We start from the raw sequence: 25,804 nt of genomic DNA on the forward strand, positions 1-25,804 counted from the left end.
TGGGACAGGCGGCCTGGGTGCCTCCTTGAGGCGGTTCCCACGTAGCACCTCCACCTGCTGTGCCCTCTGCTGACTCTGCAGCTGCCTGGGCACCTTTCTCAGCCTGGAGCACAACTACCCACCTCCTCCTCCTAACAGACTGATGATTTCCTAGACCAGGCCTAGTGTCACCCCTGGGACATCCCGCCCCGACTCCCCCAGCAGAGTGAACACTCCCCCTGCCTCCTTTCTGCACAGTGCTCGCCACTCTGCAGTAGAGTAACAGGCTCTGGGCACACTGGCTGCCCCGGAAGACGATGAGGTTTAACTCCTCGTGACTTACCCCGGAGCATGGCACACAGTAAACACATAGAAAATAAATAAATGTCTCATTAGGATGAAAGGCTGAACCAGCCATTGCTGCGGCTTCTGTACCCCCCACAGGCCCCAATGAAGGGGTCTAGAGAAGCTGCAAGGGCACAGGCGGGGGCCAGCAGGGGCCTTGCTCGAGTGTTTTCCACACTCATCTACATGGCTGATCCTATGTTCCTTCTCCCAAACCTTGAGCACAAAACGATGCATGGAAACACACTCCTGACGCAACCGGGTGCTCCGCTGTGATTCGGAGCCAGACTGGAATCCTGGTTCTGGCCTCAGCTCTCTGACTCTGGGAAAAGTCCATTTCTCTCCCTGAGCTTCCTGTCCTCATCGGAACATGGCAACGGCATGTGCAGCCATCAAAAATAATAATCACAAATCCAAAAGGATAAAAATATCACGATAGCAACTAAATAAAATATACGTGTTTCTAAATTCTGATCAAAACAATATAAAAATGTATCTGGACCTGAACAATAGCAGCATGGAAGTTAATATGCAAATAAAATCAATTATATTACCGACTGGAACTATGGGGAGTTTTCTCAAACACTTCATTATTATTAAATCATATTTCCCATTAAAAAAAGAAAACTGGGCCAAGGCCTTACAGGGTTGGCATGGATATCAGACATAGGCAAGATCTTTGCAAACTCTGGGAAGTATTTATTAATTCATTGTTGTCACTACTCCTATTACTGCCACTGCATGTGAATAAAAAGTCTTCCTAAAAATGGCCTTGGAGAGACACACCTTCCAGACTTACACAGCCTGGACATGCTTAGTCCTCAGACAAGACAGGTCTAGCACTTATAAAGCTTTAAAAAACAATATAACATATATGCTCTAGGAATTACCATATGTAGTCAATACAGCTAACCTGTGGTGGCTGTAAATCCCTCCTCCTCTAAGCTCAGAGCATCCCCACCCTGGCCTCCCCGGGAGGAAGGTGAGAAGGGAGCAGGCTCTCTCAGCAACAAGGCTCAGGAGAGCAGGTGAGCTGGAGCCAGTGGGGTCAGCATGCAGCTGGGGATACCATGTGTGTACCTGCAAAAGCAAGCTAGATATGCAGAAGGTGCTCGGCTCTTTCTCCAGAAATGCCTAGCAACGTTGCTTAGTTTTGGGGGCTTCATACACATGCTCACGAGAAGTAATGCTGGGGCAGAGGAAGGCCTAAATGAGGTCGCAAACTCGTTCCAGTCTTACCCCTTGTCCACGCTGGCATGGACGGCTGCAACAACACCTTCCAGAACCTGGAGTGGATCCCGGGGCCCACCAAGGTCGCTGCCTCCGCTGAGAAGAGAAAAAGAACTGAGTGAGAAGAGGTTGGCTCGAGCCTCCAACGTAAGCTTGGCGCTCACACTCAGGTCGCCCAGGGGAGGGTGGCACAGCACCGCCAGCCCATGGCCGTCCGTGGAACGTGCAGCATACAAATGTACCAAGCCCAGTACCGCATGCAAGGACATGAAAATAAAACATCCTCTTCTTGGAAGGGACTCGCAGTCTAATATATTCGTGTTTGCCTGACCAGAGAATAAAGAAACCCACTTGTGTTCTGTCATTCAAACGACCTTCAGTGGGCATTAAATACATGAGCTATTTTCAACATTAAATATGTAACAATCATCCAAATTCTGCAGGCCTATTTACTAAAAGACTCCTGTGCTCATGGTGCTTAACAGATATCAGGCCTATGAGGTTTTACATACATTCTGCCGCTCCATGATCCCAGAGGCCCAGGGGACAGGTGCTATTGTGACGCCCATTCTTCAAATGTGCAAACCTGAATCTGAAACTCCAGTGAATTTTGAAAATACAACAGAGGAAAGGAGGTTTTGGATGAGTTTTATGAATAATTTAAGTTACATGATTTAAGTCAATGCCTGGGTTCAGTTACTTTCGTGCCTTTGTTATCCTATGCCTACTGAATTTTACTAACTTTCTCAAAGGTAAAGGCTACAGGTACTGTCAATAGGAGCCTCTTTCCTTTGAAAAAGAGGTAGTTGAACTCCCGATGTTCCCATTCCTTCCACTGCAGAGATTTAATTCACACCCAGGGACTGCCTACAGTGTGCCAAGTACAACCTTTACTAGATCAGAGCCAAATCACATCTTTGGTAGTAGATCTGGGTATAGTGGAGGAGGGAGTACAGTTTATGTCACAATTTTATAAATGTAAAAACATCACATCATTTTATTTTAACAATGAAAATGTGCAATTTTTAGAAAATAAATTCATCAGCACGAGTATTTCAAAATGTTGGTTTTTGTGGACTTCCTGTAAAATCTTGATTTAAGAAACAGTAAAAGGTAACTGAACCAAAAGGCACAACATGTGGGAAACAAGCACCGCTCTTCACTTGAAAGGGGAAGCGGGTCTGTAGCCACCACCAGCAAGCCAGTGTCAGTCACAGAGCAAAGCTTTATTACTCCTAAAAAATGTTACCTTTTATCTCTCCCTCTATATATAAAATTACCAGATACCTCAGAGCATTCCGGTGAAAACTGCATGAAGCTGGGCTAATTAAACTGATAAAGGCTCATTTGATTTAATTCAGCTGCTGCAAACTGACATGCATTTAATCAAAAAGTTCCTCAAGAGCGATACAGAATTACAAAGAATGCTTAAAAAGGGAATGAATTACATGCAACTAAATCTTTTAGCCTAATTGCATTATTCACAGAAAGCACTTGATGCCTCATTATTTTCTTAGCGTAACTTCCCCCTCTGTTCTGATCCTCCTGGATGCATTTCTACAAAGGCACCAGCATATCAATATAAAGCTAGAATTTCTCCACTGTGGGCAGGGTTTTTTGGTTTGCTTTCTGACATTCATTGCAGGTAAGTATTGTCCTAAGACACATAACAGAAGCCTAACTGCTTCATACGTGATTCATCTGGCCCTATATACCTCATAAGCACCTCTGGGAACCATTTCCCCATTGCCGTGCGAAGGGAAATTAGAAAAGGCAAGATCTGAAAATCCTCCTTGAGGTCGCAGGACAGCCGGACACTTGGTTGCTTCACAGGCCATTGGGCCTCTCCCTCATTTCTGGAATAGCTGGGAGGGTGGGGGCGTCTAACCGGAAGTTAGCAACTTTCTTGACATATTACACACAATACCAATACTGAAACATTTTCATGGTTCTCCTTTCTCAAGACATAGGACTTTGAGGAATCTAATAATAATCTATCTCTCACTTCTATACAGTACGTCATGTTCATGAAAAGCTTCTATGTGCAAGATGGTATCTCATCTTCGCAACAGCCATGAAACAAGCACTGCGGTTGGCAGAACGTCCCCTCAGGGTTTCCTCACTGGCTACTGTATAGCTTACCTCAACGCAGAGATGATTTTCGTTACTGCACTCCGGACTACGTCCTTGGGCGAGAGGTCAAGAGGGCCCACGGCCACAGCGAGCAGCTGCTGAATCATCACGAGAGGCTGACCATCCAAACACATGGCCACGGCTTGATCGTGAAGCTTCCCTTTTTCTGACCGGGACAGATCATACAGGCGACTGTATTTCTGCAGTATTTCCTGAAAAAAAAAAAGTGGAATTCAACACCTAAATATCCAATGGAAATGAAATGTCTACATGGCCATAGTGAAGCATTTAGGAGCTTTTTGAAGCAAATACAGGGCAACCGCAAATTCCACTGAAGTGCATGTATTGGCTGTTAAGAGGTGGGCTCTGGGGCCAGCCAGGCTGGAAGGCAAACCCACTTATTAGTGGGCCTTTGTGCTCTCCAACTGCAGTCTCCATCAGCCAGGATGAGGGCAGCAGGTTCTCATGAACAGAGGGTGTTAGAACATTCATGAAACGATAGTCAGTCCCTCAGCACGATGGAGGCACATGGCCATACTCAGGAAGCGCTAGTTCCTCTATTACCATCATCAGGCTACAGCCATGCAACTGTTACAATCTACTGAGCATCTACCACGGACACCCATGTATACATGTATGTCATCCAAGCTAATGCTTATAGCAACCCCTCAAAGGGGTTTAATTAGCTCCATTTTATCAAAAAGGAAACTGAAGACCAAAGATGCCAATGTGCCCAAAGTCACACAGCCAGCCACTGGGGGAGTCGGGGTTAGAATCTGAAAGCTCCTTCCCCAGCCCCAGGTCACACTGCCTGTCCCTCGTTGATGATATCTATAAAAACTAAATATGACAATAATTTAAGAAATAGGACACAGACTGTTGTCAGCACACCAAATACGGTCACTTCATGTTAACAGCACTTTCCAGGTTCTCCAAAGATTCACGAGTAACCTTGAACATACAATTCTGTCTTTCCAAACGACCATGTGATCGTTAACTGGATATCTGATGATACTGAAGAATTTCTCGTAGTTATTTTTTATTGTTATAATGTTGCTGTGGTTATGTTTAAATGTATCTTTTAGAAATAGATATGGAAGTATTTATGGATAAAATAAATGATGACTGGGGTTTTCTTTAAAATAATCTCCAGGAGCAGGATGAGGGTGGCCAGGGGAAGCACAGAATACGTCTGGTCACCTCTAGATAACTGCTGCATCTGGGGATCGGCCACATGAGACTCTGCTTTACTCTCCTCCCCATTGTGACACTTTGTTTAAAAAAAACCTGTCCCTTGTAGCATCCTCACTCAGCCAAGAGGCAGCTGAGCCCCATGGGATTAGGCCTTTCCTTAGATGGGTCTAACCTTCCTGAATTGTAAGATGCTCTTTCACGGGGGGTATAACTAGAGGTAAAATCAAGGCTGGCACTTAAAAGGGACAAATGCATGACCTTGAAAGTTTACCTCCAGGATTTGCTATGAAACGCTCCTTAATAAAATCAAATAACGCCCACTCTAGGATCCAGAGTCTTCCACTGCAGACCACCCTGGTCTGACTGAGCTGCAGGCACAGCAGCCACCTACTACCTGTAAGTCACAGCCTCGCTGAAACAAAGGGCTGTTTTAATAACCTTCCTGGCCCCAACACGTAAGTTTTGTCACTGAAAGACAATACATGTTCCACGGAGAATAACGACAATTCTTCAAGTTGAATGTAATATATTTGATTTAAAATAACAAATATTTTTAAATTTTAGTTTTTTTTAATTAAAACGTTTTGCCCTGATAGGTATAAACCACCTAAATAGTCAACGTTTACCCTAGTTCCCGTTAACCATGGGTTACGCCTGGTGAAGCCACTTTGCTCCCTGGAGGCTTCGACACTCCTCACACCAGTACCTAACGCTATCATCAGGGAGGCCAGCAGGCCCAGAGACACACAGTGAAATGAAAGGCTGTTGCACTTGGAAGCCCTGCCATTGTCTTTTCCATGTGGGGCTGGCATTTATGAGTCTCACACAAGTTTTGACGTCTTCCTGTTGCTGACTATCTGAACTCCTCTCCACTGACTGCCCTTTCTAGTCAGGAATTTTTTTTTTTACAAGAATACAATTCAATAAACATGTAATATCTCAGAAAAATAAATGATGAGGTTAGTGGCCACTCACAGGTTCATTTACTACAGCATTAAATTTTTTTTAAAAAACTTATAAATCTAAACATTGTTTTCATTTACATGAAAACCAGGTACTTACTGGCCTGTCAGCTTTTCAGTTATGGGAAAGAATATCTAAAATCTCATGACTGTTCCACGTGACAATCCAGGACAAACGCTCCGAAGGCGACGGAGGCGTCTGCGTGCAGCCCTAACACACTGGTCCTCACACCTCACACCTTGTGGGAGGGGCTCCTGATCTCATGAGGGTGCTTTCTCAGACACACCAGGAGGGTCTCAGCTACAAACCCACTGGGAACAATTTCACTAGCAAAAAATTTCATACCAATAAATAACCAAGTCATATTGAAAACATGAAACAAAAACAGACTGAATACACTCAATTAAAAAGAACTATTGAAACAGGCAGGGGTGGTGATTTCTAAAATTTTCTGAAAATTCAGGGGGAAAAACCTATCATTATTCAGTTAAAAAGCACAACAGCTGCTGGCTAGACGTGGGCTGTCCAACCACGCCTGTCCCCTCCTCAGCATGGGACCAACCCCTCCCCTCCCATCTCCTCCCTTCCTTCCTCCCAGGTTATCAATCATGTGAAGTGGCCTAAAATCCTTTGTAAAGAAGTGAAACTGAGCTGGCTATCAGGTGATGGTGAATGGGTTAAAGACAAAGGCTTGAGGACCCTTTTCAAGGATGTCTACAATACTGAAACCCTATCAGAACCACTGATGTAGCTTTAAAGGCTGAATGAAAGAAATGCTGATACAAGCTGGGCCCCTGAGCTCAGGAGAGTGTTCGTTTCACTACCTGCTCACTGCTCTGAAGAGAGACGATGAAGCTGTGGCTCAGGGTATCCAGGTGAGCGAGTGACTTCTCCAGGTGACTCAAGGTGTCTGCGTAGGTCACTTTAGAATCCACAGCTTCTTGGACATCTTCTTCTGAATTCCTTTTCCGTGGCTTCTCAATAAAATGCTTGACTGTCTTAATAGCCTTGCTAGTCATCTCTTTACGTGCTTCCACGGACAGCTTAAAAGAAAGTAGTGAGCAATAGTGAGCCAAACCAGCCCTACGTTATTATATGGCATACTGAACAAGGTATTAGTGAGACAGAGAGAACGAAAGTGAAATTTTAATACACGCAACTCTAACCAGCAAGCAGGACTTTTGTTATACTGGTTTTTCTTCTGTGAAGAAAACAGAAATGGTGAAATACCATTTGCACTATTAAACTCGTAAACAGAGATTTTTTTAAAGTGCTAATACCCATCTCCCTTCTGTCCCAGCCACGGCAGCTGAGGGGGGCACTGGTCCCAGACGGTGGAGCAGCCATCAGCCGGGACCCCACGTGACTGTGGTACAGGTCTGGGCCCCTCCCTGGGATAAGAGCATGAGGGAATATGAGCCTTTGCTGTGTTAAGTTAAACCACTGTGGTTCTGGGTGAACCGGTTACTCCAGCATCACTAGTAGCAGAGCTGTATCTTACAAACATACATCTGACCACGTATTCTGGGCGAGGGGAGTCTTGGGGTGCATGTGGACGGTCTGTGTGTGATCAGACAGGGACTGACTGTCCTGTAGGAGACGAGACGAAGGGGGGCTGGATCACCACAGTGCCACGTAGGGAAACTACACCCTCTCCTTTAGGGCCCTGGTCTTCAAACGGGGGTGTGTATGCCACCCTCACGCAGTCTTTGCAAAGGATATGCAGATGCAGACAGTTTTAAGGGAACTGGTTTCTAAATTTTACCTCCTCTAACTCCTGTTTCCTAAAACTGACCTTCCTGAGAACGTGCCAGAAGTCGGGGTGTCGACTCTGCCCTCTGTCCACCCCTTCACCACAAGCCAGCCTCTGCTTACACAGAAAGGCAGGCCCACACTCTTCCCGAATCTGACGTGACACACTGTCCCGGAGTCTAAAAGGCTCCAGAACACCCAACAAAGGGACAGTTCAAACCACTGTTGTGTGAAATGGTTCCAATAACTGGATAGCAACTTTCTTTTTTCCACTTTTAAGATCATTTATTGATTGATTTTAGAGAGAGGGGGGAAGGAGGGAGAGAGAAACATCGATTGTTGTTCCACTTATCTATGCATCGCTGGTTGGTTCTCGTACGAGCCCTGACCAGGGACCAGACCCGCAACCTTGGTGTACTGGGACAACTCTCGCCAACTGAGCCAGGGCTTGTGGATAGAAAATTTCTTTATGCATGTCACTCAGTTTTCAATTCTTTACTTTCAACAAAATTTATGAAGAATCTAATTGAGCTGTCAGCTGATAAAGTCATTAAAAATCATTTTTAACAATAAATCACTCTGTGATTTTGGGCTGATAGCTTGAAGGGCATTCAAAGGATTAAGGGGCACTGTTATGACATAACTCCCTCCCCACCCACCATGTGAACAAGGCCTCTAAATATTCGTATCTATAAAAATGCAAAATGGAAAGAACTGATGCTGAATGCAATCTCAATTTGCTATAACTAACAGTCATCCAAGGGCACATAAACTAATTAGAAACAATGTTGAAAGCCCTACCCACCTCATTAAGATGTACATTTTAATTACAATTTTATTTTTATAGTTAATACTTATTTATCAAAATTTTAATGCATCTGTGTTGTTCTGACCTAATGTACAATGCAACAATTCAGATAAGAACTTAATGTAGAGTTATACTAAAAAATATACTAGAGCCCTATGGTTCACAGTAAAAACTTTAAATGTTCATTTCAATTTCTGGAATTATTTTTGATACAGAGAAACACAACTTTGAAGCATAAAAGTACCTCATTAAGATAAAATTACATGAAAGTGAATGGCAAAACCTCTCAGCACAAAACAACTCTGTCCACACTCTCTCACTAAGAGGCCTGATCAAATCCAAGGGTGACCTTCAGCTGCCAGAGGCCATTAGGGTGACCACAGTCCCTCCTAAAATATCAAGAATGCCCACGCTGCCAGGAGAATGCACTGTCGTTGCAGCCAACACTGGGGATAGGCCCATCGGCCCTCACCATTCATAGTCTCCTGCCTTTTGTTTGGGAGAAGTCACTCAGTCTATATGGACTGGCTTCCCCGCTGCAGTCGTTATCACTAAATAAAACCAGAGTCTGGCTTTACTTCTCTTCGACGAAAGAAACAAAGTAGAAACAGAAAACATGCAATGGCTCTAACTGCTGAAGATGTGTTTGCTCTGCAGGGACAGGGGAACATCTCAGATCACTGTAAGTGCAGCCAGCCCGGAGTACAAACAGAGCTCAGAGCGGTTTTACTTTAAACGTCAATATTCAAGATACTGGAAATTATACTGTTATCTTAAGTGAGGGGGAAGTGTATCGGATGGACGACGAATGGGAGGTAAAGAGGTCCATGTCACTGCAGACAGCCGTGAAGAGAGCCGTAAAGCTGCCAGACAGAGCACGTTCAGCGGGAGTTACCTCCACACTCCCTCCCCACTGCTTTTTCATGTTAAAGTATGCCTTGGTACCTGCTGCATAGTATTCTGCAGTGTTAATTCCTCTCTTCCCCAAGACATCCACTCCCTGGGAGTTTGGAGCCCACACATTTCACGGGAAAGGAAGGGCCTCCTCCCCGCACTTATTAACGCAGGGCTGCAAGGGCCACAGCTGCGGCTGCCAGACGCCTCCTCAGGAGCCGACACATTAGCATTTACGACTGGGCTGCGCATGTGGTCTTCTGGCCAGCTTTCAATCTCTCTCACTAAATTATTACCTTAGCCAATTTGCAATAATTTTCCGAGCACAAACAGAGAATGAGCCTTCAGCTTGCCAGTCAGGCCCACAATCACGATCACCCCAGAGAGCTTTTGCAGCCAGATTTTTCAGGCAAGGGAAACGGCGGAAAGCAGGATTTGGGAGCAGGCCTATGTGTGAATCCTGACTCTCACTTCTTTTCCATAAAATGCTGGAACAGATATTTAACTTCCTTGAGCTAAATGTTCTTTTCTGTTACAATGGTGATGAAAGTATTTAGTCTACAGGGTAACCGTACAATAAATCTTCTCTTCCTTCTCCTGTAACTGTTTGGAAGGTTGGATTTGAAGGGTAAGTGGGGGAACTGGTTAATCTACCCCAGGTTCAGGTGCAGCCTGGATGACCGTGATGGACTTCAGGAGGAAGCATTAGTTTCCCCTTACTATTACAGGGCGATACTGACATTTAAGGGACAATTCGTGGACTTCTACAGGTCACGATATTTAGCATGACTGCTATTCCACATCCCTGCCAGAAGGAGCCAGAAGGGGTGCTTTAAAATAGGCTATCTGTGTGTCAAGAAACCTCTTCATAACCTGAGCACAGCTGGTGGGAGCAGGGACTGGTTTTGCACCAAAGGCAGCCCCGTAGGGGCTGGACAATGGCCTGTGCAGCTTGTCCTCTGAGGCTGCTCTACACTGGACAGTGATATGCAATCAAAAAGGTTACTCCCTGGGGAAATTTAATGTGAGCACATGCGTGTTTGTGTGTGAGGGTATGAGTGTGTGGGGGTGAATGTGACAGAAGCTCCCCTATGGGCCCCAAAAAGGTAAGTTCTGCTTCTCTCTCCACCCTGTCACTTGGGAGAGGAGGAGTGACATCGACGACATGGGGAGAAGCAACTGGTTATGCTTGGCTAGTGCTTCCCTTCCTTTCTAAGATCTGCCCATGAGCAGAGCAGAATTTCATTAAATTCTCAATATTAATCATTTTCCTATAAAGAAAAAACTTCATTTTAAGTTCCTTAGAGGAATATCTTAATGTCATCAATGGCCATTAATATTACATATAGCACATAACTAATGCCTAAATACTCAGTGATTCAGTCTAATCTACATAACATGCATTTGAGTGATGCATCAGGAGGTCATGCGTCCTGCCATGTGGTTAGGTAGTGTGCCTCATCTGGATGTGCTTACAGGGGTTTCGGACACCGACTGCTCACTACGGTGAGAAGCGTGCTGCCATCCTTCGTGAAAAGGTGGTATTAGCACCGTGAAGACCTTAAAGGTACAGCTACAACACAGCCTCCTGAATGACATGTAAGCTTATTAAGTCATAAGGTTTTTAGGATAGATTTATTCTTCTAGATTTTTATGTCAAAGAGTCTGGATAATAGGATAAGGGAGAAAACAGTAGCTTATTTCAAGAATCTGAACTGTCATAATGTGAAAAGTAGACTCCCCGATGCTGTTTCCATGGCTCCAGAAGGAAGACCAAAAAGTGGAAGCTATGAGGAGCCCAAAGAAAGATGTGTGTGTGTGTGTGTGTGTGTGTGTGTGTGTGTGTGTGTTAGGGATAGCAGCTGAATTATCCATAGGAATGATGCTTAAAGGTCAGAGGCCAAAGTAGATCAGAGGTTCTCAAATAGTTTCTGCCCTAATCCAGAGGAGACAGGGCACACCCATCAGAATCAGAGAAACAGTGGGGGCTGAAACAGAGGGCGTGGGCAGGTGGGGTGAGGGGGCAAATGCCTATTCAACCCAGGATGCAAGCTCCAAGAAGCATACTCAAGGCCTCTTCTAATTCTGTGATTACCTAGGGTTTTCCAAGAAGGGTCCCAGCAAACTTCTGGGTGGCATTTAATGAGTGAGAGGAGTACTTTTCATGTCCTTATTTATGCAGGTATCTGCACCAGCAATTGAAGGCGAGTAGGGAGTACAAAGCAGGAAGGCTGAGATTACGTGCAAGCTCCTCCCTGTATAAACCACAGCCTGTCTGAACCACGCCAATAGGGTGTGACCTGCACTGCAGCATCTTTGACCATTTCCCTGGATTCCTAACCCACTGACTTGTTCTCCGTCCCTTCTACAAAAATGTTGCTAATTACTGAATGAAAAAGCAATAGAAAAGCAACCCAACCAACCACAACCAACCAATCAACCAACCAACCAACGGGACTGACCCAAAAGAAACGATGGAGAATCGGAGCAAACGCACTTCCCAGCTTCGTACTCTTCTCCTTCTGCATGCCCATCGCCTGAGGGCCACGCACTCTGCCTCTGCCTGCGTGAGTGATCCACGCTGGGAAGACTTCCCCAGAATTTCTGTGACACCGCAAATGCAAACGGTAACTGAATGACTATGATCACGAGGGCAAGGAGCCTTCCCTGGTTCATGTTATCGTGGAAGGGGCACCACATTCAGGCTTCGGGGCTGTTCCCCTCTGAATTCTGGCCTCTGAACAATCACTTACTGCTCCTGTCACACACTCTAGAGTTAGTTCACCAGTTCTTTCCAAAGTCTGGTTATGCATCCAGGGTGGGTATGCATTTGAAAACTGCATACTATGTATGAGTAGCATATTCACTTATTTCACATCTTTACCATCCTGCATAAGCTGTGGGAACAGCTGGTGTTTTGCCGATTTGGCCAAATCCAACTGCACTTCCTTTTCCAATGTGTTCTCCGCCACATGCGGCTGCTCTGCAGCGTGAATTTTTCTCTCTGTGTAGTGTTACGTGACTTCAAACACGCATGTATCTAAAACTTTATGCTTTTCCTCGCTGAATGGAAAATTAAAGCTTGCCAATTAATAAAGTGAGGAAAAATACAAACCTAGACTGCAGACACAAAATTAATTTCAAATGTCTCTGTCTCACTTGTCTCAGATTAACCTGACGCAGCAGAAAACTGCCTCCTGGGACAGTCTGCAACAACAGACTATCTTGCTGAGGATGACACCATCTGAACTGAGGGAGCAAGGTCATGATTCACTGCCTCAGCCCCACGGGGTAAGCCTCACATAAAACAGGTGACCCTCCTTCGGCCTGAGGGAAGTAAAGACCCCTCCACCTTCCTGGAGGGTCTATTCCCTTGTCCCACTCCTCCAACCAGGTCCCAGGTCCCAGCTCTGGAGCATTTCCTGGGACTTCAAGTCACCTCTCTGCTGAGTCCCTCCCCTCCAATACTTGAACTTCCTGGGCATCTGTGACAGAGGACAGCAATTTCTCAATTCAAACACCTCATGCTTTGCAAAAAGCTAAAACGCCACACCTGTGACTATCCCCCATTTCAAGGAAAGAAACAGAAACAGCATCTACAGAACGTAAGAGCAACTTCATTCCTCTAAAAGGTTCCATCTGCCCTAAGCAAAGGTCTGGTTACCTTGGTCACAGCTTTTGGAGAAAATGTAATTGCGTCCAGCACCGTGATGAGGTCCCCTGGGTGGAGGCGATCAAAGTACTTCCCGCAGACCTCGAAGGCACGGAGCCACTCTGGCGAGGACCCCGGGGCTTGCTTAATGAGGTGAGGGTCCCCCGTCCAGAACAACTTCTGCAGCCAGATGGTGTATAGGGAGCTCGGGGAGAGCGCCCGTCCATCCTTGTCGGGGATTTTGGGAACAAGCTTGGAAATGGATAAGATGTTCTGACTTGAAAGGACTGGCTCCAGTGCCTCCAGAGGGTCTGTGTTTTCCTCTATCAGCTTTTTGTAATTGAGACCTATTGGAAAGAGAAGGAAAAAAGAGAGTTCTCTCCAACGTAAGCGCTTGGAGGCTTCAAACACACACCCAGCCCTCTGTGCAGCAAAATGCAGAGATTCATTGAGCAGTTTAGTTGTAGCTCATCACTGAGCTGCCCCCTAGATACATCAGAAGATCCTAGTTCTGGTCCCAGCCTGCGACTTGGTCAACTCTGCAATCCCGGACAAGTCACTCACTTCTGTGAGCCTGAGCCTCCTCGCGTGGACACCGGAGATAGTCAGACCTCCTGGCTTCTTTAGTCCCTCCATGGCCCGTTTCCCCCTAGCGGTGCCCTCACCACACTGCACTGGATTCGTGTGTTATCCACCTGGCATCTCATCGACTACCTGAAGACAGAGAAGAGATGCACTCCTTGTCCTCTGTGTCCACTCCAGTGTCTAATGTGGTTACTCAGTAAACCACTGACAAACTGCAGTAAATTCTCATAATTGCCATGAATATTAAGCATAGATCTGAAAGTGCCTTGTAAATTATAAATTATCATAGATATTTGAGGGGTATCACTGTGTTTAATTCCTTCATCATGAGCATAAAGATACACAGACACCCTTCTAAAGATTTCAACAATTTACCAAAGACTCAAAGGTTCTTATTTTAATGGGCTCCACATATGCTTTAAACACACAGGCTCCACTGAGGTAGTTCTGCCGATGCCTATTGTAAAGTGTCTCAGACTTGTCCTGTATACAGATAAAATATTACCAATGGGAACAGAAAAAAAACCTCTGGAGTCAAAACTTTGGATTTTAGTACCAGATCTACTATAACCTGTGTGATTTTTAATAGGTTTCTTAGTTTCTCTGGCATGTAATTCCCCCAACCATACATGAAGGAGTTGAAAAGACAATAACTAAAGAAAATTAGCATCAAAATCCTGTGGTTTCAGATCTATACCAGCCACGGTGCATGAACATGACTGTGTCCAGAAAATTAATCCCTAGATTAACTTCAAAAATGAGTTCAAAGGCCCTGGCCAGGTAGGTCAGTTGGTTAGAGCATCATCCCAATACAACAAGGTTGCAGGTTCAATCCCTGGTCAGGACATATAAGAATCAACCAATGAGTGCACAAATAAGTGGAACAAAGTGATGTCTACGTCTGTCTGTCTGTCTGTCTCTCTCTCAAATCAATAAAAAAATGAGCTCAAGCCAGGAAATGATCATCTTACCTGAGGCGACTACCTTAAACTTCTTCAGCAGCCGAATGTGGGTTTCGGGTTTAATGGCAGACTTCCCCAGATCCACATAGCCACAGCTTTCCAGGAGGGTGAAATAGTACAGCAGCCGCTCGTGATCAAAGCCCCCGATGGTGGGGTAAATGTACTTGACCATGTGCTTGTGAAAGGCTTCAGGATCAGTCTTCAAAGTCTCAAAGAGACGAAGGGCTTGGGCTCGATTTTCAATCTCTACTGTGGACAAACTGAAATGAAGGGACAAAGAAATTGTGTTAAAATTTGGTTCCTTTATTAAACAAGATCTTCTTTTCTAATCCAGAGGCAGTAAACCACCAAGATGCAGGAGATTCATATAAAGGAAAATGAACCTGTTGAACGCCTATGCTATTCTATACAATTTTCATGTGGTCTTCTGGGGTCGAGCATCCCTGCAGGCAGCATCCCTGTAGCCACCACTTCCCACCCCTGCCATTGGGAGAGGTGCCCAGGGCTCAATAGCTAGGAAATGAACCCAGATCTGTCAGCTTCCACATGCATTATTTATTCATGCCACAAGAAAAATTAAAGTTGGAGCTTCGTTAAGAAATGTAAACAACCTTATTATTTCAGGAATTTAGGAATCCATGAGGGAAGAAACCACCCCAATTTTTAGGCATAAGTATTACAACCAAGAGCCTTGAATTGATACTGGATAGACCCAAATTTGACAATAAAATTAAAGTCAGCAAGAACAGGTACCACTTTCATGTGAATTAGCTGCAGTCATGAATGCCACCTACATAAAAACACGTCTTATTTTCATCTTGACTCAGATGTCCTTACAATACAATAAAAATGTTCCTTAAGGATAAACTGTTAGAAAAATTTTTAAGGAGTTTGCATTTTGAGGGGTGAAGGGGAGGGGGGGGGCTTAATTCTGGTCTTGTGCTTCTTCCTATTCATGGCACAGAGCCTCAGCCAGAGTAATTCTGACACCCCGGGCAGGATGAGTCAGGGGCCATCACCCTAGCAGAAATGTCCAGTTTCCACGGCTCTGGGTGGCAGCATGGGAAGTGCCTGAGTACAGCAAGTGAGACCTCTGGCAAGGTCCAAGTTAGAGGCACATTGTTTCAAAGCCACTCCTTTGAAATATGATACATTGTTTACTGGAATTCTCATTTTTAGAAAGTGCAAAGACATGTTTTGGTTTACGTAAAGTTAACAAAAATTATGTTTTAAAATTTTTATGAGTGCTAATACTTAGGGTAACAGCAGTGTGGACCACTTGAAGGCAAAGGTGATACCACATCTCCTTGACCTGTAGCTTCTCAGCATCTTTGTTTGTGGTACAAAGAACACATCCAACACATGTGCCCAAGAGATGGGTGGAGGAACAAAGCCTAGGAGTGCTCTATGGACAGTCACTGTGCTCCACACGGGGAGGGTGGAAAGACTGACAACATCAAGCTCTCGTCCTGCCATCTGAAAACCCAGTTGAGTTATAAAAACTCAGAATTAAACCACAATGCAAAACAATGGCTCCGGCTGACAAGCGGCACACAATTCTATGCAATCTTATTCCAGTCAGGAGCAGGGTCACTCAAGCTTGAACTTCAAAGCAGCAGATGTCAGCGACAACAGGAGGCTTAAGGAAGGCAGTGCCTGAGCATGGCACTACGGAGAGGAATGGAACAAAAAGAATGTGAACGAAGTGTCAGGAAAGTACAGGCCTGTACGGAAACAGAGTAGATGGACGGCTGGTCCGAATATGCTCTTGATACTGGCACTATTCAAAATACGCAATGTCGCCCAGGAAACGTAGTGCGCACACAGTGCAATGTGCAAGGGACTTCCCAAGTTTCTGACTCCCCGTCACCACTTGCGAAGCGAGGCCTGAAAATGATGTTGTGAAGAGGTAAACACGAACCCATGTAGGCCCAGTGAGATGAGCCGTTTTGACGAGGCTTTGCAGGCAGAACGTGCCGAGTGGAGGAGGGAAGAGCCTGCACTTACTATGCTGGTTGCTATGGCAGGCTGGTTAAATCTAGGTAATTACAACCAACAGATGAGCAGTCAGAGAGGTGAGGTGACTCGCCTGAGACCTGGCATCAGACCTGCCTGGGCTCTGTGTGGCTTTGTTCACCTATGGCAAAAAAGCTGTTGACTGACAAGGTCATGTGCCTGCAATTTCAAAAGCCGATTCTTTCTGTAACCCAGGCATTAGTTGTCTCTCCAAGAGCAATAATTGAAACGAGTTCTCCAGTCACACTGATTGCTAACAACGCTGAGAAACAGAGCATTCAAGGCGGACTCATCTACAAGGTGGACGGACAGTGGCTAAGTCATAACACCTTTACTTCACCTGTGCCGACCTGGTTCCGAGCAGTCTCCCTCAATCAGCTTCACATTCTCTCGCCCGCCCACTTACTCTTCTGCGCCCACGACTTAGTTTGCCCAATGTGCAATTTTACCTAATTTTCTTGTCAAGGGAGAACCTGGAATACCTTTACTGACACATGATAAATACCAGAACCTCCCTCTTCAGTAAATTACAATGTGCTGGGATCTTTTATGGGTGCAAGTAATCAACAGCCCATTTTAATAGCTTCCATCGAAAGGAGCTACTATCTTCCCTTTGAAACAAAAACTGAAATCTCTGCTTAGAAAACAATTCCAAAGAACCCACATCTGAGGGAGTAGGATGGAACACTGGGATACCATGGCAGACTTTCCACTAATCACATTAACGATCACCTTAGAAGCCGTTTAAGTGCTTTTCCTTGAACCAAGATTCAGCTTGTACCTTTATATAGTGCATATTTAACTCTCAGAGATTAACCACAGGAAGAAATTAGCAGTGGTTGTCCTCAGAGCACAGGAATAAATTGTCAGTACTGAGTCCATGGTCAGCGTGCTCTGTAATGGCTCCAGGTTGCCAATCACCCAACAATGTAATTCATGAACAGCACGTACTAACATGTCTTATGCTCACATAGGAAAACTGATTTATTTAAATGCATATTTCTTTACCCAGTCTGAGGACCTGCGTGTTAATTCAGTTCCATTAGTTGAGTAAGGAGTACTCAGGAGTTGGGGAGGGAGGAGGAACGGGAGAGGGAGAGGGCCGCTGGGAGAGGCTGGAGAGAGAACAGAGAGATCGGGAGAGGGCTTCACCTGCTCAGGTGCAGTAACTTCTAGGCATTTCCCCAAAGACTAATCCAATGACCCTTAAGATTTATGAGTCCAAATTTATGACCACAATAGAGGGTGAACAGGGCTCCACCCTGATTCCTGTAGAAAGAAACAAGTCTGCCTATCCTCTCAGGGTCAAGGACGCTGGCCTATAGGAAACATGCAAGGACTTACCCACAAATGCCTCGGAATGAACGTGACATGTGACTTGGCAGGCCTGACCTGCAAAGCCGCCTGACAGCTGCCCATGTGAACATGCAGAGAGAGGTAGGCAAAAGCATCATGGCATTTTTCCTTCTGGCCAACATTTTCGCCAAGCGTCTTTGTAAACCAAAAAATGGAATTTAACTTGTCAAAGTCAACTAGACAGCTGACAAGAAGATCACTAATAAGTGTCTCAGTTTATTTCCTGTCACACGATTACTCAGTGGGTCCCTTTGTGGAATGTTTTAGATGAACAGTGGTGACAAGGAGAGCCATGGGAAGAAGCTTGTTTCCTCTTCCATAGGACAACCCTGACCCTTAAGCCCTTTAACTTTTCATCAAATGTCAATTCTCATTGGTTTATAGTCTCATATTATTCTAACAAAAAATGTTTTGAGACACGATAGCACAAAAATACTGATAGCAGTATTTATATTGAGCACTTATTATACTAAGCACAAGGTCATCTCATTTACTTCTCACAAAGCAGATAAAACTGGTATCCTGACTTGGAAAATAATTGCCCAAAAGTCAGATGTGCAATATTAGGCTAACAGTGCTCATCAGATAGACCTGTAAACCTGGCCTGTTTCTAGAACTAACAGCAGCAGCTACTGTTTTTCTTTTGAGCACCTACTGCAGGTCAGGTATTTTGTATAAACCTCTTAAGCCTCACAGCAGTTCTGAGAAATGAATGAGATAGGGAAGCTGACGCACAGAGGGATAAAACAGCTTGTTCACCCAGAACACAGGAGGGGAAGGTCACAGGGCCGGGGTCTAAGCCCGGATTTCCACGATCAAAACCTGAGCACTTTCCACTGGGCAGAAACAGGCCAAAACCCATCGTCCTGCTTATGTTTTGTGCCACTGCCAGGGGCATTTGACTGATCCTTCAGACAGGGCCTGAAGATCGCACATGAAAAGGACGGTTGCAGGGACATGCATGGAATTGCTGCCATTCTGGTAACGGCAGTAATCAGCTCTTCCGTTTTCAGGGCTGACGGATTTCCTCTTGTGTACAATACACACCATAATCTTGGTTCTCTCCTCCCCTTAGGCCAAAAGAAAGATCGAAACCAAATACACAGCTCAATTACAACCACCGTGTGAGCCCCGTGGCCCGAATCTCCACACTCAACCTTCCTGCTCTAACACGGATTTTTCCTGGGCCTGAATTTTATTTATTTTCATGTTCAACGATATGATATACTTTTAATAAGCTACCTATCTTACATCCTCTCTCCGCACACTGATCATTCTCACACCAACTTCCCAGCTAAGCCAGCATCTTTGAGGCAGGAGACGGAAAAGGCCAGAATTCCAAATTCTTTACAGTGAGGGACCTACACTCAAGCCTGACTAGAGCAACAGCAACCCTCAGGCACAAATTCAACCAAAAGGAAGGAGAAGGTAAAATTACATGGAAATCAATTGGGTGGGGGTGTCTTAAAGGAACAGTAAAATAAAACCCCAAGGCAAACAACACTAATTTTCTTGTGACTCTGACTCATTAACTTCCCATTGGCATTGACTCAACAAATAAATGCTGGGTTATTTCTATTGTATTTACAAGGCTGGTTTCTAATACCTGTGCTACCAGGTTTGATTGAATCGCAAGGCAAACTACTGCCTTTTAAGTAAAGAACAGGGAGCACCAGACACCACTGGCTAAATCAACATGAGGTGTTCGTCACTCCCGAGCAGTGCCGCCAGGAGGTGGCGATTTCCTGTTCTGGCGATTGCCGCGCATCCAGGTAATCACAGTGCTATCAGGCCTGATGATAGGCACTGAACAGTCCTGCATAGTGTTTAATTGCCTGATAATTTATAATATGTTCAGAGATTTGGGGAAGCATCCTGTTTGTACAGATATGACATCCTTTTATGTAATAACATTCAATGAAAGAAAAAGATATTTAATAAAATGCCAAGGTATTTATAAATGCCAACATGTATATCATAAGAAACATTTATTTGAACAGATTACTGTACCCCAAAACTGATGCAGTTCAATATTTATTGTAGATAACACTATCACCCATGTAGCAATTTCACAAATACTTAACATGAAGATATTACAATTTCACAGTGATTAATAAAATTAAAGATGCCTAGTTTTAAGCATTCTGGACTATTGGGCAGGATCTGACCCTTCAATCTGCATGCCCACTACACGCCTCTTGTATCATCCATGTGTGTGTGACTCTAAATCAATATTTCCAGCTCCCTCTTCTCCTGTGAAGTTACATCCATAAGCATCGTTGCCTTCATGACCTTTGCCCTTGGGTATTTTGATGTGTAATTTCTCACCCTCCCCTGAAGCGCTGTGTCTTTAATTGTTATACACCCCCCACTCTACCCCTCTAGCTCCCGGAGTGACGTCACCACCCCACAGGCAGACCCAGTGAAACTGGAGATGATTCCTGAGCCCTCCCTTTTCACTCATCTCCATATCTAGTTGATGTTTATTAATCAACTTAAGTACTATCATCTATTTCACCTGCTGGACATCTCTGAAACCCAGTCTCACCTCTCCTTCTATACTCTCAAAACCTGACTCCAAGTTGTGGTCACCCGTCACCCAGTCCATCACTGTAATAGCCCCATAACTGGTTGATATAGCTCTGCCCTGGCCGCCCTAAAATCTTTCTCAACACAGTAACCAAAGTGACCTTACCAAAATGTAAATCTGATCATATTATTTCCTTTTCCTTTACCCAAATCCTTCAACAGCTTCCTATGACTCAGGAAAAAGCCCACAGCCCTGAGAAGGCTTGCATAGTCTCACCGCATGGTCTGGCTTCCAGGCTTTTTCTAGGTCCCATCTCGCACTGGCTCCCGCCTCTGGGGGCCTCCCCACCCTGTCCACCTGCTGAGCCCTCACAGACATGATGTTCCTTCCCGTCAAAGAACTTTGGCACTTTCCTGCTTTGTCTCCCTAGACAATGGTTCCCTGCTCTCCTTGTTGTACTGCTAATTTCAACTCAATAGTGAGGTCTCAGCTCGACTTACTTCCTCAGCAGAGCCTCCCTAACAATGCCGAGGCCCGTTTGGGCTTTCACAGGGCGGGGCACCTCTCATAGTTTCGATCTCACATGTGCTTCCGTCGCTATTCCATGGCCATCTGTCTCCCACACACTGCAAACTCCAAGACGGCTGAGTGCCTGCTTTGCTCACTATTGTAGCCCCAGTATCTAGTGCTTAGGACAAAACAGAGTCTCAAGAAAAACTTGAGAATGAATGAATGAATGTTAAAGTATCTAACTCAGGACTATTATTACTGAAAAACAGAAATGAACAGGATACTACTAGAATATTGGTGCATCACAGGTCAACAGAGAGAGTGTACAGAAGTACTGGTCTACTACAGCTGAAAAGTAAGCGAAATTATACTTTACAACTCCATGATTCTTCTAGAACAGACTGAGCAGACAGACATGGACGTAAGCTTACATGTGAATCACATGCTTACCCACTATCGCTGAACAAGAACTCCAGGTGGGTCATAAAGACTTCCCAGCGGGAAACACTGTAACGCTGCGCCAGGGAAAGAGCGATGCTGTAGACGTCTTCCTCAAGGGTTCTTCGAGAGTGTCCGCCAGCCACAGGGAAGGGAGAGAGAAACACGTTACCTTAATCGGCATAGAATTGTCCACTGGGACTGCTCTCCAGCCGAGAGGATGCAGCCAGCAGTCCTTAGTGAGATGCTCCATGTAACTCAGGGAAAGTACTCTCTAGAATCTTACTGCCCCTTTCTCCCTGTGGTGCATCACAACTGACCCAGGTACTGTCTACACCAGTGGTTCCCAACCGAGGGAAATTTGTCCTTCGGGGGATATCTGACAATGTCTACAGACATTTTTGATGGACACAGTGGGGGAAGAGGAGGAGAATGCTACTGGCATTCAGTGGGGAGAGGTCAGGGATGCTGCTGACAAAACAGCCCTCCCGCAACCACGATTTATCCAGACCAAAGTGTGTGGAGGTCGCAAAAATTCTGGTCTAGACCCTACAGCCTACAGTCAAAAAACAGTGCAAATGAAACGTATTCCTGCCTTAGGGGTAGGTGTTTGAGAAAGCACAGCCATTCAACAAATTTTTATGTTTTCCACACTGTTCCAGGCAGTTAGCGGCTTAAGGACATACAAACAAACGAGTTTTCCTGAGGAACGCGTGGCCTGGTGGAGGATGTGAAATGTGGACCAGCACTTAAATGCTAAAGGACTGGAAACACTGTGAGAAGAGACAAGAGCGGCCACCTTGACCTGAAGACTGAACACACAGTAACTAAGCAGATGGTAGAGGGAGAGGGGACAGGTGAGTTCTAACGGGCAGCAGAATGGGGGAGGGGGTGTCACAACTAGGAATGCACAGGGTCCTTGGGGGAAGAGGGGCCCGCACCTCCTCCTAGGAGCAATGGCGAGGCCATGGAAGGTATACACCAGGAAAGGTGTCACAAGCTTGGAGAGCCTACAGCTTGTAAGGAATTCTGACTCAGAGCACCCACACTGAGGCCATCTGGGAAAGGCCGGTGCAGGACGTCTGCGTCCCAGCAGCAGAGAGGCAGGGAGGAATTCTCGGTGGAAAGACTGGTGGACAAAGCCACATAAGCAGGGATGAACTGCTGGCCCAGGAAACCCATGGACATTTGACACAAGCTATCCAAAGGCGGCTGTGTGTTTCTCTGAGCAATAGATCATGGAGAAGATTCTATGAGACATTTATCAAAAGCGTCTGTTTGTTCTCTAGGACATACCTCAAATAGCATGTGCTAGCTGGATTCGTGGAATAGAAAAAGGGACGTGACCCTAGCTAGATGGAACCGATGACATGAGGCAGGCCTTGTCTCACACGCTCTTATTCTGCGTACCAGCCCTTTCCTAAGAAACCACAGGCACTGCACCGAGGGGTACAAAATGCGCAAAGGGAAAGCTCTCTCGACTTGAGAACAGGGCGTCCATATCCAACCTCTGGCTGTATGACCCTGAACTGCTCTTTAAAGCTCTCAGAGTCCCAGAGTCCTCTCCGGAATAGGAGCAGGTTGGGTGACATGATCTCTGGGGTCCCTTTCAAACTGAACATTAACCAACTCTGTGGAATTATGAACCACTGGGAGGACAGAGGGGAAAAACTATGCCACATCTTTTTCCTGACTGAGCCCCCACGGGTCATTCCCACTATCTTTCTTCGTTCTCGCCACTCCGTGAATTAGAGAATGTGGAGTCTTCCTGTAGGGAAGGTGTCAGGTTAATGTAGAATTATTACAGGGCCTCAAGGCTGCCTTGCCGCTTTCTCAAAGGTTTAAATAACAACAGTGAAAAATGCCAGACACCACTACCAAGCCAAGACTATCTTGGTCACTTTAAAATAACATCGGGAGTGAGGAACAGACACTAAACATAGGTACAATTTAACTCAGCTTCAGAGCCTCAGAGCCTAGAGGGAACCGTATTGCTGGTTTGATTGCTGGTCAGGGCACATACCCAAGCTGAGAGCTCGACCCCGGGTAGAGGGCGTGCAAGAGGCAGCAACCACATCAATGTTTCCCTCTCTCCCCCTCTCCCTTCCTCTCCCTCTAAAAATAAAAATGAATCTTTAAAAAACAGAGCCCTGCTGATTCAACTTGCTCTGTCACATTCAAATTCATCCCTTTCTGAGACAAAAGTGTCCCTTACTCTGCCAGACCGAGGATCGTCTCCCTCTTATACTGGTCGTCCGCAGTGAAGCGCTGCACGTCCACCCCCTTGCGCAGGCCCTGCAGGACCTGAGCCTGCGTGAAATCCAGCAGCCGCTCATTGTAGTAGTGCAGCTGCTTGGTCAGTGAGACGACGTCCTCAGGCCAGGCTTCGTGTCCGTATTGGGTCACATGCCTGGTGACCATCGTGATCAGCTCTTTTGGATCAGCCTGTATTAAAAACAAAAGTTACAGAAGACCAAGTCTCCTGGGCACTGCTTGGCCCTCACACTGATGGCACTAAACTAAGGCTCACAGCTGCCTTGAGAAGACAACTGCAGAGGGACAGAGTCTGCAAACCACAAGGACAGGACACAGGACCGAGTCTAGGAGCAGGTCTCTAGGCTCCTGCTCTGCTCTTCTTCCATCTTACAAAACCTCACTTGCATCATAAAGAATATATTCTTACCTTTTCAACTACCACAACTGGCATCAGGTTTGTTCCCTGTGACCTGATCACTGATAATAATTCACTCTAGAAGTAGTTTCCGTTCTCACTGCCCTGGACAAGTTTTCTGAGCACCTACATGTTCTCGTAATGAAGCTGCAGCTCAGTGACCCACTAATAATGCCCAGATAGTGAGAAGAGCGCTCCCTCCAGGGAAAAGCTGGGAAAGCATCCCTCTTCCCAAATCATAAACACCCCATCTGCAGAAGGAAGCACCCACCAGTTCCCTCCCTGCTCCATTTGGGGCTCAATGGGACACTGTTCTACAGCTCTTACAGCCTCTCCAACAGTGGTAAGATTATTCAAGTAGAACAGACCCAGATTCTGGCAGCTGACTGGGAAGAAAGCAAGTGATTAACTGGGCACATCTATTTACATCAAAGTGGATCCGGGTGTCGAAGCCACAGCAGCTCAGCCATGATTTTGGAATTACTCTGCAAGCCTGATGCTTGAACAACATTAACTCAGTCACTCCCGATTTCTGGGAAACATAGTACATATTTTAATATAAGCAGATTAGGAAAAAACTCCAACACCCTCCTGTGGGTCTCAGAAATGTACCTAATTATAGTGTGCTGCCAACACTTCCAACCTGTAAGCTGTGATTTTGAGCTGTATTTCTAAGCCTTTTGTTTTTTCCTCTCTAGTGATGACAGAGAATTTTAGAATTGTGGGTAAGAATTCCACTTCCTATTCAATTCCTTGATATAAATATACCTCCTTTTAACATTTTGTCCTAAAAAGTGGTGAATGAGGGGCATTCTGTTCATTCCTTGATGACAGGTTTCAAAGTGTCTTCAGGTTTGTAGATCATCAAGTATTTGCTAAGAGTATAGGGAGATATTCAATATTTCCATTTACTGTGTATAATACTAATGAGAAGAGACAATTCACAAAGTCTTCCAAGAAAAAGGAAAATTGGTTATGGGGAAAAAACATAGGAAGTGGTATCAAGGAACCTGGGTTACGGGTCCCTGCCTCCTGGGCTTCAGGCTTCCTGTCATTAAAACTGAAGCACACTCCTCTTTAGAGGGTCCTCATAAGGACTATTGAGACTGAACAGATGAGCACGTGGTATGTAAGTTCTAGCTTTCTACACAAATTATTTTCTTGTCATTACCACTACTTTCTATCCCTTCCTCAAGGAACTTCACTATTCATGCTACTTCCAATATTCTATTTAAATTTTAATAAGAATTCTATACCTGAGCTTATCACAGTTCCTCTAAAAATATTCCAAAGCATGCCCTACTCACCCTAACACTGTATCTCATAAATATGCTCTTTCACCCCCACAGGTGAACAGCATCAAAGTCTCTAAAGCACTCCCAGGTGAATTTCCTCTGACCCTCCCACCAACGTCATGGTGCACACAGGGGACCCGTGCCTCCTTCACAGATGCTGATCCACGCTCAGGCATCGCTGCTGTACTCCTGCAGGAAGGAAGAAGCCAACCTCCTGGCTTCTCACCTAACACCACTGCTTCTTGTGCGGAGCGCCTTCAAACCTCTCTCCCTGTTTTCCCACCAAATGCAGTGGCATCATCGTGGGTGTGAAAGCTATTAGCCTCTGAGAAGATTTTGAAGGCCTTTACAGGTAGCTCCCAAACCTTCCATATTCAGTATTCTAAGGGAGACTGCAAAGCATCATGGGCTGCAAAACCTAATTACATGGAAAGGCATCCAAATTTAAAAATGAAAGTGTGTTAAGTTAAATTATTCTATTACTTTTCCAA

General features: G+C 45.3%; 1 protein-coding gene across 1 annotated transcript in view; it reads right to left on the bottom strand.

Moving 5' to 3' along the window:
* NBAS (NBAS subunit of NRZ tethering complex) overlaps positions 1-25,804 on the bottom strand; it is a 160,553-nt gene that overhangs the window by 19,897 nt on the left and 114,852 nt on the right. The window contains exons 41-47 of the mRNA XM_087823358.1: positions 23,563-23,792; positions 21,360-21,470; positions 14,507-14,757; positions 12,963-13,297; positions 6,669-6,887; positions 3,697-3,899; positions 1,564-1,650 (exon numbers count right to left, since the gene is read on the bottom strand). Of these exons, the coding sequence (XP_087679484.1) occupies positions 1,564-1,650; positions 3,697-3,899; positions 6,669-6,887; positions 12,963-13,297; positions 14,507-14,757; positions 21,360-21,470; positions 23,563-23,792 (1,436 nt within the window). The remainder of the gene's footprint in view (positions 1-1,563; positions 1,651-3,696; positions 3,900-6,668; positions 6,888-12,962; positions 13,298-14,506; positions 14,758-21,359; positions 21,471-23,562; positions 23,793-25,804) is intronic.

The sequence above is a fragment of the Miniopterus natalensis genome, chromosome 13, assembly GCF_054644295.1.
Source record: "Miniopterus natalensis isolate mMinNat1 chromosome 13, mMinNat1.hap1, whole genome shotgun sequence".
NCBI lineage: Eukaryota > Metazoa > Chordata > Mammalia > Chiroptera > Miniopteridae > Miniopterus > Miniopterus natalensis.